Source organism: Diplotaxodon limnothrissa, linkage group LG14 (genome assembly GCF_057381915.1).
Source record: "Diplotaxodon limnothrissa isolate DT_005_m linkage group LG14, D_limnothrissa_male_GT1.1, whole genome shotgun sequence".
Lineage (NCBI taxonomy): Eukaryota > Metazoa > Chordata > Actinopteri > Cichliformes > Cichlidae > Diplotaxodon > Diplotaxodon limnothrissa.
In genome coordinates, this window is record NC_140609.1 from 26,111,437 (window position 1) to 26,129,601 (window position 18,165).

General features: G+C 40.9%; 1 protein-coding gene across 1 annotated transcript; it reads left to right on the forward strand.

Moving 5' to 3' along the window:
* The first annotated feature begins 698 nt into the window (after positions 1-698).
* kpna4 (karyopherin alpha 4 (importin alpha 3)) lies at positions 699-15,858 on the forward strand. The gene is made up of 17 exons (XM_085371571.1): positions 699-907; positions 2,546-2,590; positions 2,771-2,860; positions 5,610-5,639; positions 5,832-5,884; positions 8,204-8,299; positions 8,535-8,620; positions 9,285-9,371; positions 9,454-9,623; positions 10,748-10,792; positions 10,931-11,062; positions 13,584-13,712; positions 14,289-14,393; positions 14,485-14,556; positions 14,751-14,913; positions 14,998-15,092; positions 15,697-15,858. The coding sequence occupies exons 1-17, from the start codon at positions 839-841 to the stop codon at positions 15,790-15,792; spliced, it is 1,563 nt and encodes a 520-aa protein (XP_085227697.1). The 5' UTR covers positions 699-838; the 3' UTR covers positions 15,793-15,858.
* Positions 15,859-18,165: the final 2,307 nt, after the last annotated feature.

The following is an 18,165-nucleotide window of genomic DNA, read 5'->3' on the forward strand; positions in this document are numbered from 1 at the left end:
CATTCATTCATCAACATTTCTTTAATACATATAGTAAAAAAAGCTGATCTATTACTCAGTTACTTTGGCATAGTATAATTGGCCTCGAGGAGGTCTTCAATAGTAGAAAAAGCTGTAAAAGTTATGAAAATTACGTTAAAAGTGAAAAATGTTTGCCCTCCTTCACAATTTTTAAAGCCCTCCAGTGGCTGGATTTGGACTCTTTATCGGACCTAAGTTTTACTATTCAATATACATTATTATTTAGTGTTTATTTTTAAATAGGGTATTTGTCAGTGACATATTTTAACATAATCGTCTTAGGGCCTTTTTATATGTTTATTTCAATTTATTTAATTTCGTTTGCGACAATAAAATTTGTTTTTATTCATTTATTTTAACAACTAAAAACACGTCTTTTTAGAATTGCATTTTGTTAACCTTTGTCTGTTTTTGTTTTATACCTTGTGAAGCACTTTGTGATTTTTTTTTTTTTTATCTAGAAATGTGCTATATAAATAAAATTATACTTACTCACTTACTATTTTTTTATCAGTTGGCGCTAACACTGTGTGCAGTTCGTACCTCTGACGGTGCATATATATAAATATAAATTAGATATAATGATTAAGTAACTTGTAGTGAGCCCTCCACCAATGAGCGTGTCGGGGAATTCCCCACCCTTCCGCTACACCAGATCGAGGCTGCCCTCCACCACCGGCATTCCCAGTATGCACCGCGGACTGAGCTGCGAAAAATAGTCCGCTAACGAAAGGCTGAGAAAAGGGAACCAGAAAAGGGGTAGCTCACAGCTAAATCCACGAGTTCATCTGTATTTAACGTAACCAGAAGCGATAACATGGCTGACAACGAGAAACTGGACAACCAGCGGCTGAAGAATTTCAAGAATAAAGGCCGTGATTTGGAGGTAAAAGTTGTGCCGATTGGTGTCGAGGATCTCTCTTTTCCACAGCGTCCGCCGCTCTGTTTGCCTCCAGCTTCGCTGCTCCGCTTCCCTGTGACGTCGTTTCTAATTTCTACCGATGGGAACTTTGTACCCAGAGCCCCGGCCAGGGTCTTTACATAAAGCTTATTTTAAATATTTGGCCGGGGCCGGACGACTCCCTGTCGGGTCTCACTGATTTCGTTAACCCATGGGCCGCTTTGGCTATAAAACGCGTCAGAAACGCTAGCCTGAGTTCATCTGCTAGCCCGCTGCTAGCCAGGCCCACGGGGTACATGCTAGTTCAACTGAAGACTATCACCCCACAGATAGATTTAGCTCGGCGTGTTAGTCACCGTCTCGTCGAAAAGTTCACACACATGGCTTTCGAGCTGTTCTTTAGAACTATATAATTTATTGCTAAGACAACATGGCGGCATTTTATCGTTATTTTGATACTGCAGTTAGCTAGCCTATGCTAGCTTGGTGATTGGGGTTTGATGGTGGTACTGCTGGCTGCAGTTCCACCCATCCCCCGTCTTTATAATCAAAAACAATGGCGGAAACCAGTTAGCTTCTTTACTGGCCGGTCGCCTGAGTGTTTTAATCAAAGCTTGGAGTTGATTTTCTGTTTGTTTGCATTCTTGTATTTCGTTAATGCTAACGTTACACGTTCCGTGAAAACAGCGCGCATAGCTAAGATAACATGATTACATGAGCTGCAGATCAAAGCTACACGTTAGCTAACGTCGGATCGATAAGTTACCAGGGGAGTTGGAGTCGGGTCAGAGTGTCAGTAATGTTACCCGGCTGATATTGTTTTCAGGCGGGCTTAGTTAAGATGTATAATCAGGATATACTCATACATCCTGTTTGACAAGTCTGTGGCGCGGTAGGCCTCCGGACACGAGCTTCTCGCTTCACAACCTGCTGAAAACTTCAGTTACAAAAGCACGGTGCAGGTTTGTTATTGAAGAACACACGATTTCGCGAGCAGCAACCACAACTTATTTTCTCTTCCGCGTAGGACGGCTACTGTCGTTAGATTCAACAATCCTACTTTAAAATGTCTCTTTATGAAGATTTTATTTTAAATAAAACCCGTCCAGCTCTTAGTCATTACTTTACTATGAAGAAATATTTAAACTGCTCTCCCAAGTCTTGGCCATCAGAGGACCGAAAATAAACATTATAACCAATGTACTATTCAACAAAACGTTCCTCTTTTAGCTTTTCTCCATAAACAGTGAGTAAGACTACCGTGCATTTCTTACAAATTATGCAGTCCATGAATATTAATACAGTAGTGCAGATTTGATCATAAAGCAGTACAACACAGCATCACAAATATTAATTACCTTTTGCAGAACTGCAGTGTTTTCATATGATGATAAAATGTTGGTTAAGTGTACCTCATCGTGTTTGTTCCTTAAAGGGAAGATCATTAATAAAATATTGTCTTTGTCAAAGAATAGAAGAATTATCTGTGTTGTTAGGGTCTTAAAGCTAAGTAATATTAGGTCAGTCACTCATTTGTAGTTTGTATGATTTGAATTGATAGAAGACAGTATAGGCTTATTAAAGCTCTCCTGTATAATCTTCCCGTGCCATCTTTCCTCACAGACTATGAGAAGACAGAGGACTGAAGTAGTGGTGGAACTCAGAAAGGTAATCACATTTGTATTTTTAAATATATTTTCCACCAATTTCAAACACTAACTTTAAGGTACATTATGTTATGGTCTGCTCTTTTATCTGCAAATCTGTGTGACATAGCATGTATGCTAAATTTCTAATTTATTTATGATGAAATTCTGTTTGAGCTTATATGAAGTATTATTTCTACAGAACAAAAGAGATGAGCATCTTCTGAAGAGGAGAAATGTTCCCCATGAGGACATCTGTGAGGACTCTGATGTTGATGGAGATTTCAGATCGGTATGTTTGTTTGTTTTTTGTTTTGTTTTTTTTTTAGTTTCCCACTCAAGTCTCCTGTCATTGGGAAGTCAGGTAAACATCTTTTTTAGTTTTTGTGCGTTTTTTTTGTTTGTTTGTTTGTTTGTTTGTTTTTTAAAAGGTGGGGTGTTGTCCAAGCAGTGGGAATGACAGTCTGGGAGGAAGGTTGTCATGACTGTTTGTTCAAGGGGTTTTTGCACATGCAGGTCATCACAGTGATGAAACACTCCAGAGGTTTAGAACCTGCTGACATCTTGTTCATGTGATGCTGCCTCATTGGCTCTCCGTGCTTTACGTCAGCTCGGTGTGGCATTAGTGTGAAAAAACATGCAGTTTGTCTAGCTGTCTGCTTGTTGATGGGTTCTTCCCGAAGGAAGATACTCACTCGGTAGAATGTGTTCAACATACCTTATTTTCAGATATTTAGTTTGCTTTTTACTAAACAGTAATGCCACATTTTTATTTTATTTTTATTATGTTAACTGTGCAGTGAACACCTATTCTGTTTCCTAAAATGTATTCTACGTAAGAAAAGGCAACATAAAAATATATGTAGTACTGTTTCAGCTGCCCCAAATCATTTTTCCCCAAGTGTCTCAGACCTGACATTATATGCTTTTTAATCTTCAGGTTAGGGGTTGGGGTCAATTTAAACAATGTGTAAATGCATGCACAGTCAAGTTAATCAGTGAAGTAAAATATCATGGTATTGGAGCCTATTAAATGACCTACATCCTTTTACTCTGTAATCAGAATCAGAATACTTTATTTATCCCGAGGGAAATTAGGGGTTACAGCAGGCAGCACGCTAATGGCGCATGCGCACTCACAAAGGAACCTTCTGACCAACTTTACACAAACATCACATTGGGCAGACATGTCAGAAGGTAGGCTGATAGGAAAAAAACAACGAAAATACACTACATGAGGTAAGAGGAGGAGAAAAAAAACTCCACTGACCCATTTCAAGTGGTACAGTGTTTTTGTTGGGTGATACACTAGCTGTTTGTATTTAGCTATAATGTTTTTAAGTTCAAAATACTCATCACTTTCTGGAGTGATGACAAGGAGGCAGAGAGGGCCTATCTGGACATTTCATGGTTGATTTAAAGAAATGTCATCAGCCCACTTCAGTCTCTATGGCTGTGTTTTAATAATGTTACTTCCACACAACAAAGGAGCTCTGAGACAAAGGTGACCAACAAAGCCACCTTCCTTAAATGTAAAGGGTCAGCTGATAACAAGAATATTGCTCTCGCTTAAATTTTTGCTGCTCTCATCAGTGGGCCTTGGGTCTTTTCTCTCATTGGACAGCCCTGAAATCTGATTAAACACAGAAGACATCGGGCATTTCAAGGTGTACTTTATTTTCAACAACATATTTTTCTTAACATATGTCACAAGGTGCTTTTCTGGATGTGCAAGAAGTTGGATCATCAGTTTTAAACCTTACATCAGGGGTCCCCAACCCCAGTCCACGAGGGCCGGTGTCCCTGCAGGTTTAAGATCTCACCCTGGGTCAACACACCTGAATCACATGATTAGTTCATTGCCAGGCCTCTGGAGAACTTCAAGACATGTTGAGAAGGTAATTTATCCATTTAAGTCAGCTGTGATGGATCGAGGACACATCTAAAACCTGCAGGGACACCAGCCCATGTGGACTGAGATTGGGGACTCCGCCTTACACCCTGAGAAGCTTGAAACTATCTGCAATTGTCTCAGTAACCATCTTGTTGTATAGGCAGTGTTGGCTCACGCTTCAATATTTTGTGCTAACGGTGTCACACAAAATGGATCCATCATGTCTCTGGATTTGGTGGCATTGCTGGGTTAAAATGGCCACTCAGCAGTTCAAAATTTCAATCACTCTGACGACCTCATAGTGTTGAGAAAGCTAACTCGGAGTGAGCTGCTTAGCAGTAGATCAACAGTGACATGCTGCTCTGACTCACTGCAAAACATTACACTGGCCTTTGTGAAAGTCTGCTTTAACTACTCATCACACCAGTGATAGTGGTTTTAAGGTTTATTTAATTGTTTCCTTAAGGATGCTTTTTGTTAGCTTCTGCAGAATAAGTAGTTTGGACCTTACGACTGAATCCTCTTTCCCTCAGCTGTTCCTTTCATTATTCTTGTCTCAAGTATTTTTAATATCTCTAGGTTGGAGTTGCCTCTTTAATCATCTGCCCAGACATCGAATGTAAATACAACATCATAAATCTGCTTCACTCAGAGATGCTAGGATTTTTTTTTCTGGTTTCCACTCGTGCTGCATAAATTAATCAGAGGTATCTTCCAATAAGTTCAGCCACTCAGGGCCTATGTTTGACTCTGAACTTCATGTAGGGTGAGGGTGCCAATTGGCATTTTGTCATGGTGAATGACGGCCTGCACGTCCAGCTTGCTGACTGTTACACCGTAACACCAGACTGGTTCAAGCGAGACTCCTGACGTCATTTCTCAATCCCCCAGCCTCCTCTCGCTGTGTCAGCTGGTGCTTTAGACTCTTTCCTGTCTAACAGTTTTCACATATAAAAACAAGAAGCTAACAGATGTCTGCTCGCTGTCCTTCTGATAACTCACTACATGCCTTTAATAGTGCTGTTTGTTTTTTTACACATTGGGTTTAAAATGTTTTCTTTTTCTGTTACACAACCTGTATGTTTTTGTACTTTTGGGTTTACGTGTTTAAACAGAGTCCTAATCTTTCTGAAATCTTCTTCTTCAGCAAAACACCTCTCTTGAAGCAATAGTACAAGTAAGTGCTATATTTCCTTTCCTGTTATTTGAATGATTAATTACAAATAACAAATGTCCTTTAAAGTCTGCTTAATGTCTTATAATATACTCCCTCTAACTAAAAATATTTTGGAAAACACACATTGTTGCTATAAAATAAATATGTTGATTGTTGTATTGTGCGTGATTCATTTGTATTTTCTTTTTTTAGAATGCTACCAGTGATAACCAGGGCGTCCAGCTGAGCGCTGTTCAGGCCGCCAGGTAAAAACACACACACACACTTGGCCTGCCTCAGGACGGACCCTGATAACTATTCTTTCTTTTACATCATGTTGCAAATAGAAACCACTGCACATCAACATCTAGGGGGAAAAATGCTGTCCCCTACTACTGTTTGTGGAGTTTTCACAATAAGTGAACTTCACCGACTGACAGAGCTCTGTCTTGGCGGTCTTTCTGGTTGAAATTGCTGGTTCTTTGCAAAATACAACTTCAGTGTTTTGTTTTCTGGGGCGAAGTGTTTGTTGTTTTTTGGTGATCGTGGCTCAAGAGTTGTGAGTTTGCCTTGTAATCGGAAGGTTGCCGGTTCGAGCCCCGGCTTGGACAGTCTCGGTCGTTGTGTCCTTGGGCAAGACACTTCACCCGTTGGTCAGAGGGCCCGGTGGCGCCAGTTTTCGGCAGCCTCGCCTCTGTCAGTGCGCCCCAGAGTGGCTGTGGCTACAATGTAGCTTGCCATCACCAGTGTGTGAATGGGTGGATGACTGGTTTAGGGCTGCCACGATTTGTCGACTAGTCACGATTACGTCGACTATCAAAATCGTTGACGACTGATTTAATAGTCGACGTGTCGTTTGAAACTTTGTACGATCACAAAAGACGCAGGAATAAGTGGCAGGATTTAAGAGTGTAATAACGGACTGAAACAGAAGATGGCAGCATTGCATGTACAAGGATGTCAGCTACCGTTAAACCCCGAAGAAGAAGAAGAAGAAGAAGCAGCTGTGTCCCAGAATTCATAGCGCGGCCCAGCGCAGTTTCCAACAATGGCGGCAGCTAGTTAGTTTTAATGTTACTCTTATTATTCTTTCTGGGTCACAAAATAAACGTTTAACATATTTTCAGGCGAGAATGTAGCTGTGTAAACCTCAAATATCTGCTCAGTTTATCAGGACACCACATATTTTCAAAAGCGCTCCGACGTTTTCGGAGACATCTGTTACCCACTAGCCCGTTAGCGAGCCGGGGGCTAGGCTCACTAGCGCCGTGAGAACACCGGACTCCCCGCAAATCGTTTTCAAACCCACCGCCGTCTTTCGCTACTCAGGTTAAATATATATGAGTCACTTAGATAACTTAAAATGTTATTGTTTGGCTTTTTTTTTTTTAGTATTTTATTTGTTCCTGAGTAAATCAGTTTGTCTGAGATTAAAGTTATAGTTTTTACACAGCTGAATAAACGTCAAGCAGACAGCTGATTATCAGAAGTGTGAGATGCTCCAGAATATACTCCAGTGTCCTGTTATATTTTAGATAGCAAGGAGTTTATTAAACTTCACCGAAACAATCTGCAAATTTCATTAAAATTTAATAAACTATCATCTTGTCTTTATTTTTAGTTAGCACCTTAAACACTTAAAGCTGTAAGCTAATGATAGTTATATAAGAGCAGATGCTGCTGGTGCAATAAGCTGTAGTTTTACGTCTAATGGATGATGATCTGATTAGTCGACTAATCGCAAAAATAATCGGTGACTAGTCGACTATCAAAATAATCGTTTGTGGCAGCCCTAGACTGGTTGTGTAAAGCGCTTTGGGGTCCTTAGGGACTAGAAAAGCGCTATACAAATACAGGCCATTTGCCATTTTTAGTTTGTTTTTGTTTGTTTTTTTTTTCTTCCAGCTTTGCTTGACAGATGCGATTCAAGAATAAGCCAGCTCTGTCTAATTAATGGACATTGTAAATGGCTCTGCAGCCCAGTCATGCAGCATAAGGTAGCTGAAACAAATTCACGTGCTGGGAATCTTTTTATTTTTTGTTTGCTCGATGTTAGACGTGCCGGGAAATGCATCGATTTTGTTTTCAGTTTTGTTTTTGACTTTCAACTAATATGAAAACAAGATAAGATATCGAGATAAAATTGTTACGGTGCCACATTCTGTTTCACAATACCGCTTTTCGGTTTCGCTACAAATCTACAGCACCACGTGCTGTTACAGACGTCAGAGCTGTGAAGCGTTTAATTCAGCTTGCATTAACAGTGTTCTTAAAATATTAAAGAAATTAAAACGGCACCTCCCCCCCCTTTTGTCTTTAAAACAACAACAACCCAGATGCATGATAAGAGTACACGTGTTAGCTTTCAAAATAACGTTGATTATTTTAGGTGATAATCGGGGTGACGTCTCCTTGGAGTCACTGATATTGTGATTGACTTGCATTCTCAAGATACTTGAAATTCTTGAGCTGTTTCTCTCTGTGCTCAGTCGCTTCAGCTTGGTGTTTGTGTGTGGGGTTTTTTTGTGTGTGTGGTTGTGTGAGAGAGAGAGTAATTGTCTTTTGTTTTTTCTTTGTTTTTGTAGAAAATTGTTGTCCAGTGACCGTAATCCTCCCATAGATGACCTGATTAAGTCTGGGATCCTTCCTATCCTGGTGCATTGCCTGGACAGAGATGACAAGTAAGCCAGCTGTAGCTCTTGTTTGCCTGCATGTAGCGTTGAGTTTGTGTTTTAGCGCACCCTACATCCAAACAACGTCACAGATGTGCAAATACATTTTAGTTTTCACTTTCCAGGAATGGTGGAACATAATCGGCTCATTAGTATTCTTTCTGTTCATTAGTACTCTTACTGTTAAACACACTGACACAATTATGCTCACTCCTATAATTGCCTCTTCTGCACCTTTCCACAGCCCCTCTCTCCAGTTTGAGGCCGCCTGGGCTCTAACCAACATAGCCTCTGGGACCTCAGAGCAGACTCAAGCTGTGGTCCAGTCTAGTAAGTTTCACTTCTCTTTCTTAGCTTTATCTTGCTTTACTCTGTAATGTGTCTTTCTTAATCTAAATTTAGCCTGGGAGATAATAAGGTGGTAAAATTAACTTTTGAGAAATCAAGATTTTTATTGCAGTTAAAGACTTTTGACGAGGTGAAGACTTGTGCAAATTTCTGTAATATAAAATACTAGTATAAGTACTAGCGACCTCAGTAATTTGGAAAACACAGATTGTAATGGGTAATTCCGCATTTGTAAAGATTTACTTTGTGATATTGGTTTAATTCTACTTGTAAAAGTGGAATTGTGCTGTTTTCCTTAGGCCTGAGATCGGTTGGAGGTGCCCTAACAACCATTAGTCGCTAGGAAAAATGTGTAGCCCCTGACTGGTTTCATGGCCTGTGTGACCCGGGCCTTATCAAAGCCGCCTTCTTAACCACGTTCTTTGTTTCTTGGTGTCATGACCTGTTTGTGGTTGATCACATTAAACGGCAGTGCTTATCATTACAGTACATACAGTCCCAATCATTGATGCATTATGCAGTCTTAACAGCAACATTTAGTCATCTTAATCAGGTTTAAAAGTGCTTTCTTAGTTAAGATCTTACAAATTTCTTTGTTTAGTCAGTGATTTGTTTATTTTTTTATAATCTGTTTTCCTTTGTTTAGACGCTGTGCCGCTCTTCTTGAGGCTGCTTCACTCTCCTCACCAGAATGTGTGTGAACAGGCCGTCTGGGCTCTGGGAAACATCATAGGTGAGCTGCAATGAACAGAATGAACGGGACTGCGTTAGAAATTAATCCTCATTCGGTCCTAAAATCTGTGTGTTCTTTCCAGGTGATGGCCCTCAGTGCAGAGATTATGTGATCAGCTTGGGTGTGGTGAAGCCCTTGCTCTCCTTCATCAGTCCCTCCATCCCCATAACCTTCCTCCGCAATGTCACTTGGGTCATGGTCAACCTTTGCCGTCACAAGGATCCTCCACCACCCATGGAGACAATCCAGGAGGTATGTGGAGAGAGTGCATGTGCTTAGGGGTGTAGGAATGCACTGTCATCATTTGGTTTTGCGTTTTTATTCCCTCATTTATACCAAGAGCAAAAAACATTTGAGGGTCTTTGAATTTTAACATTGAGACGGTGCAAAATAAACTTGAACCATCGACCGCTTCATTTATGGACGTCTTAACTTATTTGTGTTTCTATTTGCTGGCTGTACCTTTATGTAGAAAAGCAACCTCACCTATGTCCTTGATGTTACCACAGTTAATGCTTTGCTTGTGGGTTTAAAAACACCTTCAATAGTTTGAAGTCTTGTTGAAGAAAAACATGATGACCATTTAGTAAGTTATGGGTCATAAACTGGAGACAAAAAGGGGGCGATAAATAGCAGGCAGCTCGAGACTTCAATAACATACAGGTGATGTCACAGTGGTTATGTCCATCCTTTATATACAGTTTGCAGTATGTGCAGTTACAAGTCCTGAAAAATGGGTTGAAAATATTAAGGTGTAAGGGAAGCCAGCATTTATATAGACCAGGTTGGGGGAACTCCAGGCCTCAAGGGCCGGTGTCCTGCAGGTTTTAGATATCACGCTGGGTCAACACACCTGAACCAAATGATTAGTTCATTACCAGGCCTCTGGGGAACCTCAAGACATGTTTAGGGGGTAATTTAGCCATTACAATCAGCTGTGTTGGATCAAGGACACATCTAAAACTTGCAGCCCTGGAGTTCCCCACCCCAGGTATAGACATTTGAACTGTCTGATCCATCTAAATGTATCAGGGAGTATCAAGTTGGACGTTGGGACAGTATGTCAGCAATGGATTGTGGCAGATAAACTGATTTAAGTCCGCATCTGTGAGACTTCATGTCCTGTTCAAGTGTTAGATGCAAGGCACACAGTGCAGAATTCAGTGAACCTGTGGTTAGGTGAGGCCAGTCAAAGGACAGCAGCTTTGTTTTAGTTATGTGTTTTAATCAGGTGATTCAGAGAAGAGTTGTCAGAAATTATAGTGGTTAATTACGTCAACGCTGCAGCTATGATCAAACTTGAATCATGCCAGGAACTTTACTTGTGTTTTCACTCTCATTTTATCCACCTCGTAACAGTTTATTTTCTTTCTCAGATATTGCCAGCTCTCTGCGTTCTGATCCACCACACTGACGTCAGTGTAAGTACCCAGAACTGTCCTACGTAACCACAATGCACACTGGCTTCCCAGTTCCAGCTAAATTATCCCTGTCGAATCAAGTTTACACAGAAAGCAAAATGTAATCATTTGAATCTTTTCTTTCTTTGCTACCTCCAGATCTTGGTAGACACAGTGTGGGCTCTGTCCTACCTGACAGATGCTGGGAACGAGCAGATCCAAATGGTTATTGACTCCGGCATTGTCCCACATCTGGTACCTCTGCTCAGTCACCAGGAGGTTAAAGTTCAGGTATGGGAAAAGGGCATGGGGGCGTTTTTATGTCTAATTAAACCTAAATTGGGTATTGTTTTTAAAAACCCCATTGATGCAGAAGAATTAACCAACATCATGTGAAGATTAGCGCTGCATTCAACCAAAAAATATCTTGGTTGACTGAAATTTTACCCACTCTTCAAGTTATTAAACAGTTGCACAGAGAAGTAAACTTTCACATCACGTTTACATTAAATAAATCCGACTCAGTTGTCTGTGTTCCCTCTAAAGCTCCTTTCGAGTGCTCCCTTATTCACTCAAGTTTTACATCGGATGCTTTTCCTGACACAACCACTCTAAGTGTTGTTATAACTTATGAACAAAGATTAAAAAACAAGATTTGTGATACATTAAATCACTCTTACCAAGTTATCTAAAATGATGACAGATTGGGATCCAACCAGTACTCATCCATCTGAAAATAGACCTGCATTAACTGGTAATCCTAGAAGAACAGACTTTGGACTTCATGTCCAGAACAAACTGTTAGACTATTGCTGTTGTGATTTCTCGTTTACATGAGAGAGGAGGCTTTAAGTCCTGCTTGGTCTGTGTGTCGCTGAGACATTGAAACAGTGATGCTGACCAAACGCACTAAAAGATGTCAGTTCTGAGCATTAAATAAGAAGTTAGCAGAAACTAACCCACATAGGTTAGCATGCTGCATTAAAGCTATGTGCTTTGTTGCTTGTCAACAACCCAAAACATCTTTGACATGTTATCAGTTACTCTGAAACAGCATAAACAGCCTGCACTTTTAAAAGTATTTGGCAGTATCTAGGTTCGGGTTGGTTTCAAAACGCATAGCTTGTTATTAGAGATGGCACGATGCCACTGTTTTATGTCCGATACCGATATCATAAATTTGGATATCTGCCGATACCGATATGAATCCGATATAGTGTTTTTTTTAATCAATAAAACTGTTTTTTTTTTTGTTTTTTTTTTATATCCTGCTGCTTTTTGTATAAGTTCATACTCAAGTAAAAAAAACAAACACTAAAGCTATTCTGTTATACCTGTATGTAAAAAATACACTGCACCCAAAATATTTCATAGTTCAGCAACACTGATCAATCTAATAAACTTAAACCTGCACCATCCTCCCTATTCTGGTATTTTAAAGAGTACTTAGCAGAAATATTAAGCAACCTAACTAATAGCAAGAAAGAAAAAAAAAAATAGGGAACCACCCCCCACTCTCCACCTCATGATGCTTAATCGACGTAATAAGCTTTAATTTGATGCAGTGTGGAAAAAAAAATGCACAGAAATCAATTCTTTTTCAAGAGTAATTTAATAGATTCAACATCTTTCTTCAACAGAACTGCAGACTGCACAGATGGTACCTCCCCAAAGGAAAAAGTACTATAGCTTACTAGGGTATATTAGACTTAATAGTTATTATATACAGTAATGGACTTCTATACATTTTACATCACATTAAAACTTTGGGTGTAAGATTCAGATAATTATTTATTAAAAGCTCGACATTTTAAATGAGAATAAGAAAGAAAAGTATGTCTTTGTGCCCCCTTTTCCCTGTTCATGCCCTATCGGCCCCCCTGGCTAAACTTTGCTAGATCCGCCCCTGCACAGTTACCAGCCGTCAGCTACGTAGAAAAGGATCCTGGTGTAGAAAGTAATATTAAATAAATTCTAACAACAGCTTATCAAGCTTAAATATGCTGCTGTTGTTCAGCCGCTGGTTTCCTCTTTCTGGTGCAAAGTGGGCCAAAAACAAACAAGAGAGACAGACTCGCGACAGAAAAGCCGATCAGCTGATCATTGATCAGTTTCATGATTGAAGTAGCAGCAGGAGAGGGAGGGAGAGAGAGGCAGTCGCTCCATATATCGGTTGTTAAGCTTAACGCGGGAATGCTTTACAAACATTCAGAGATGAACTTGCACACCTGCTTTACTTCTCTCTGGGATAACTTCCTTGGAGATGAAATGCCGGATTGCTAGCGAGGCTACAAATACACACAGCCCTCTATCACGTGAGCACACTGCTCCGACGTGCTACGGTTATGAGCTGAGTTACACCATGTCGCAAGTTTTTTGAGGTGCTTTTTTTGATATTTAATGGATTGGATTACATTTTTTATTTCCCTCCGATATCCGATCCAGTAATTTACGTCAGTATCGGACCGATACGTAATATTGGATCGGTCCATCTCTACTTTTTATAGACCACCAATGGCAGCTTGGGTTGCGTGGGATTATATTGACCAACCAAGCAATATGGACGATCCAGCCAGAGTACCTAAAATGTAAAAATCATAAAATACTACTTCTGTTATCTCAACACTGGAAACATTAATAATTGTACTAAGTGAAGCAAAAATGTGGTGATAATTCTTCTTTTTAACTGCTCTTACTGTTTAACTCCAGTGAGATTTGTCTTAGTTTCTTTGTGCTACAAGCATATTGAGTATTACGAAAGAAGTCTTCTTTGTATGTGTCATCATCAAACACGCTTCCTCTCCACATGCAGACCGCTGCCCTGAGGGCTGTTGGGAACATTGTGACCGGCACAGACGAACAGACCCAGGTGGTGCTCAACTGTGACGCCCTCAGCCATTTCCCTGCGCTCCTCACCCACCCAAAGGAGAAAATCAACAAGGTAACGTTCTCCGACTGTTTGTAAGAAACACACAAACTTTGTCAGTCATCTGGAAGTGATGAAAACAGAGACGTTGTGCAAGTGAGTGCTGCGTGAAAGGAAATAGATGGGGCAGATAGCTGAGAGCAGGAATTTAAAAGGTGCAGAACCACAAAGACGAAGAACCGAAGAGGACGCCAACAACTTTATACCTTCAATTAGTAGCATAGATTAGGGGTTTGATAAGGGGTGTGTGTGTGTGTGTGTGTGCGCGCGTGTGTGATACATGGGTTGGTGGAGAAAGGGTGCTGAAGACCAAGCGTCTCTGCTGATATCGGAGTGCATCTGAGACCAGTTACGTAAAAAAAGAGGCCTCCTTTTTGTGACTGGTCGATGATTAGAGCCTCAAAGTCACCCTCTCCCCGCCCACTGCACTGTGTCTCAGCCGGGGGTCAAAACTCTGTTTCGACCCCTGGGTTCTGATCCAGCTCTCACTTGCTTTGTGATCAAACATACACTGAATCTCTGTGACACAGCACATCATTCTCATGAGAGAAAATCATCACTAACTCTTGTGTTTATGCTTTTGTCCTGTAGGAGGCAGTGTGGTTCCTGTCCAACATCACAGCAGGTAACCAGCAACAGGTGCAGGCCGTCATTGACGCCAAGCTGGTTCCCATGATCATTCACCTGCTCGATAAGGTTTGTATCCATCTTAAATTGATCCTGTTTAATTACTTTCAGAGAGCTTCTGGGTGATGGATGGGTTGCTTACATTGAATGTATGTTTTAGGGTGACTTTGGCACTCAGAAAGAAGCAGCCTGGGCCATCAGTAACCTGACAATAAGCGGGAGGAAAGATCAGGTAAGCCTCTCCCAAACACATGAAAAGTGTACAAGAAATGGGAAGTCAGTGGTATGGAAGTTCTGTAAACATAGAACTGAAATGACTTCATAATATTTGCTGCTTTAAGCTTAATCATTTTCATTGATGTGTAAAATGCTCTTCCTTTTTTAACGCGGTGAGTTATTGATAGTGCATCTCTGTGTCGTCTTCAGGTGGCACACCTGATCGAGAAGCAGGTGATCCCTCCGTTCTGCAACCTGCTCACAGTGAAGGACGCTCAGGTTGTGCAGGTTGTTCTCGATGGCCTCAGCAATATCCTAAAAATGGCTGACGATGAGGCAGAAACTATTGCTAACCTCATTGAGGAATGCGGAGGTCAGTGTCACCTTTACCATCACAATTGTTGGTCTTAACTTGTTAACATCAGGTGTTAATGTGTAATTGTTTTTTGTTTCACAGGTCTGGAAAAGGTGGAGCAACTGCAGAATCATGAAAATGAAGATATCTACAAATTGGCATACGAAATTATTGATCAGTTCTTCTCATCTGATGATGTAAGTTACTTAGGATATCTGCAGTTTTTGTTTTTTTTTGTTTAGGCTTTCAAGTGATTTAAAAAAAAGTCTTCACACTGATCAAATGAAGATGAACAGGTTAGCTCTGAGTTGTCACAAATGGGGCTCCAGTTTCGCCCTTTCCACTGTACTTTGAGCCACAAATCATAGTGTAAGTCTGAAAATGGATCCTGCCCAGTGTGGCTGTCCAAACTGCTAATTTGATTCGGGTCAGCGGTCTGAATCACTGTCAGCTTTAGGTCGTTACCATGGTGCTGTCATACCACAAAGCAAGGTGGTTAATCCAAGGAGAAGTGCCAAAGTGATTGTTTGTATTGACAGTTCTTCTATTTAGGATGTAGATAAACTTTAATATCCCTGAGGAGCAAGTTGGCAAGACAGCCCACTTCCAGAAACCCAGAATCACATACCAGAATTCACAAAGTTAACTTCAATAGGTAGAGCTACGTAGACCCACTTTCTTTAGAAAGCTGCTGATGGTCCCTGGCTCAGGAACAGCGGCTGGCTATCGTCTTGACCCTAACGCCTCGTCTGCTGACTGTCCGCGCAGTGTTAATGCTCCTTTTACTCGTCTGTCTTTCAGATCGATGAAGACACCAACCTGGTCCCGGAGGCCATCCAGGGCGGAACTTACGGCTTCAACTCAGCCAACGTGCCAGCCGAGGGATTCCAGTTCTAGACGGCATCTGGGGTATTCTGGAGTTTTGTTCACGATGCAGCACTCTGTTCAACATATAAAAAATTAGGAGAGAAAGGGCGAGAGAGAGCGAGTGTGAGAAATTTGATCCATTGTGCTTGGCTCGTGGGATCCATGGCTGCATCTTATCTGAAAGAAAAATATGTGGATTTCATTTGGCATTCCAGGGGAACCAGCCCAAATGAAGTTTGAGATGGCGAGTGGGTGCGAGTGAGAATGAGTGGCTACATGTTGCAAAAAAAAGCAAAACATCTACATCGAATGTGTTGAGAGACATGCCGACATAACTTGTGTTATTGGAGCTGTCGTCCTCAGAAAACTACTTCAAATGACAAGAAAAACGAAAATAAGAAAAACTCCATGTCTGCCCAGGGAGAACCAAGGACATTAAAAAAAAAAAAGAAAATCAAGTGATCTTGAAATATTACAATACAGCAAAATGCAGAAATGATTATAACTATGATTATGAACTGAGATGAACAACGAACCATCACAATTCTGCGGTCCTCCGACTAGAGAGGGCGCCAGCCTCAATGTGCCCCTCCCCCAATCGGCCACGCTATCAGACATGTGTGTGAATGGACCCATTGTGTACGAATGTCTGGACTCAGCGCTGAGGAGCCAGGTTCATCTCCTCCAACGAGACGCCCCCCCATGCGGGGCGCAGTCCTCTCCCCCTGGTGGGCGGGGCCAGGAGTCCGGCTTCGCGTGTTCGCATGTTGCGAGAGAGTGGACGGATGAGTCGTGTGTGCTTGGCTGCGTGCGTGAACTGGGAGTGTGCGAGACTGGGTGAGAACGCATGCAGAGATGAGGAAAAATGAAAAAACAACCAACAACAACAAAAAAAGATACAAAAACATCTGAAGAGAAAAGAAAATTGCAACAATGAGGTTCGCAAAGGTTTCAGGAAGAAATTCTGCCTTTGAGAGGCTGATCTGCGAAATCCCTGAAAGAAGGAACTGTGGATATGAGAAAACCATCGTCGTCACCAGGATTTTGTTTTTGATTTATTAAGTTAGTATTAATTGACACTGGACAATGTTATTGGCAGGTGTGGAGCAGCAGTGCATTGTATTAAGATGCATTTGGTGGCTTTTGGGCTTTTTTTTTTTTTTTTTTTTTTTGCCTCCAGTGTATTTTCTTTTTCTTTTCCTTTTTTATGACTTTGTTTTCCAGCTTTTAGTTTCATATCGCTTCTGTAAAGGTGATTGATGACCATCGTACTCCATCCTCACACCACATCCCTAACCTACACACCAGATATGGGCTTGATGCTGTGAAATTGTTGACACCTTCACTTTATAATCAACCAAATGACCTGTTCCTCCTTGTAACTCCTTTATTTTCCCCCACCCCTTTTCCCTTCAATTAACAGCAAAATCACTGCTTTGCAGTACTGTTGCCATAGCTTTGATTGTCACCAAGGGAGAAGAGGACAATGGCCATTTCACGTAGGATTGTGAATCATAACCTTTGCATGTACTAAACTATAGCACAGTTATTTTTTTAGGGTATTTTAGTTTCCTTAGGCTGTGGATACAGTGTAATTTTCATTTTAAGTAAAACTGTGCTTAAATGTTACATGTTTCTCCTTCCCCTTTTCCCTCACTAGTGTCTGATTTGCTAAATAATCTATATGGTTTTTGCACATGTATTGCAAAGTGAGGCCTGACGTCTTTCTGAAGGTGTGCTGGCGGGTTTTTATAGGTTTTGACCTGCCAGCAAAATCTCAATATGCATCACTCACTCAACCACAATCTGTTGTCTTTCAAGAGTAATCAAAGGATACTTTTTAGTGAGAAATTGAGTTTATTTCAGGTGGTTTAACCTCCCCCACTTTTTTTTTTTTTCTCAAGGTCAGAGGGTGTCCCACACATCAGACTGGAGTATGTGGGTTTTCCTGAATAATATATAAACCCATGAACAAGTTTGCTGTAACTTTAGTACCTGAGTCCTTTAGCCCCATTACTCCCCTTTCCTCTTTCTGCCAGCTAGGTGTACTACCCCTTTAATTTTTTTTTTTTTTTGTGTTAACTTCAAACACTGTAGTAATGATTACACATTGTGCTCATAAATAAGCCTTCTGTTTGAACATAGGGGTATTTTTTTTTTGCAGCATTCCTTGTTAGCAAACGTGGTTTCAAATTTAAAATTACGACTGGGAAAGAAAAAATAAATAAATGAATGAGGTGGCTTCCCCCCCAAAAGCAAACTCATTTTTCGGGGGAGATAGGCTACAGGATAGGTTGTCTTCGAGAAAATAAATAGTGAAACCCAAATCGAGAGACTGCGTGTGTGTGTGTGATCTGTTGTGTGTCCCTGATAATGTCTTCGCTTCTCCTAACGGTTACAATT

Coding starts and splice junctions, on each gene's coding strand:
- kpna4 (XM_085371571.1), top strand. CDS start 839: ATGGCTGACAACGAGAAACTGGACAACCAGCGGCTGAAGAATTTCAAG. Junction 8,300..8,534: donor TGCCTGGACAGAGATGACAA/GTAAGCCAGCTG, acceptor ACCTTTCCACAG/CCCCTCTCTCCAGTTTGAGG. Junction 11,063..13,583: donor ACCAGGAGGTTAAAGTTCAG/GTATGGGAAAAG, acceptor CTCCACATGCAG/ACCGCTGCCCTGAGGGCTGT.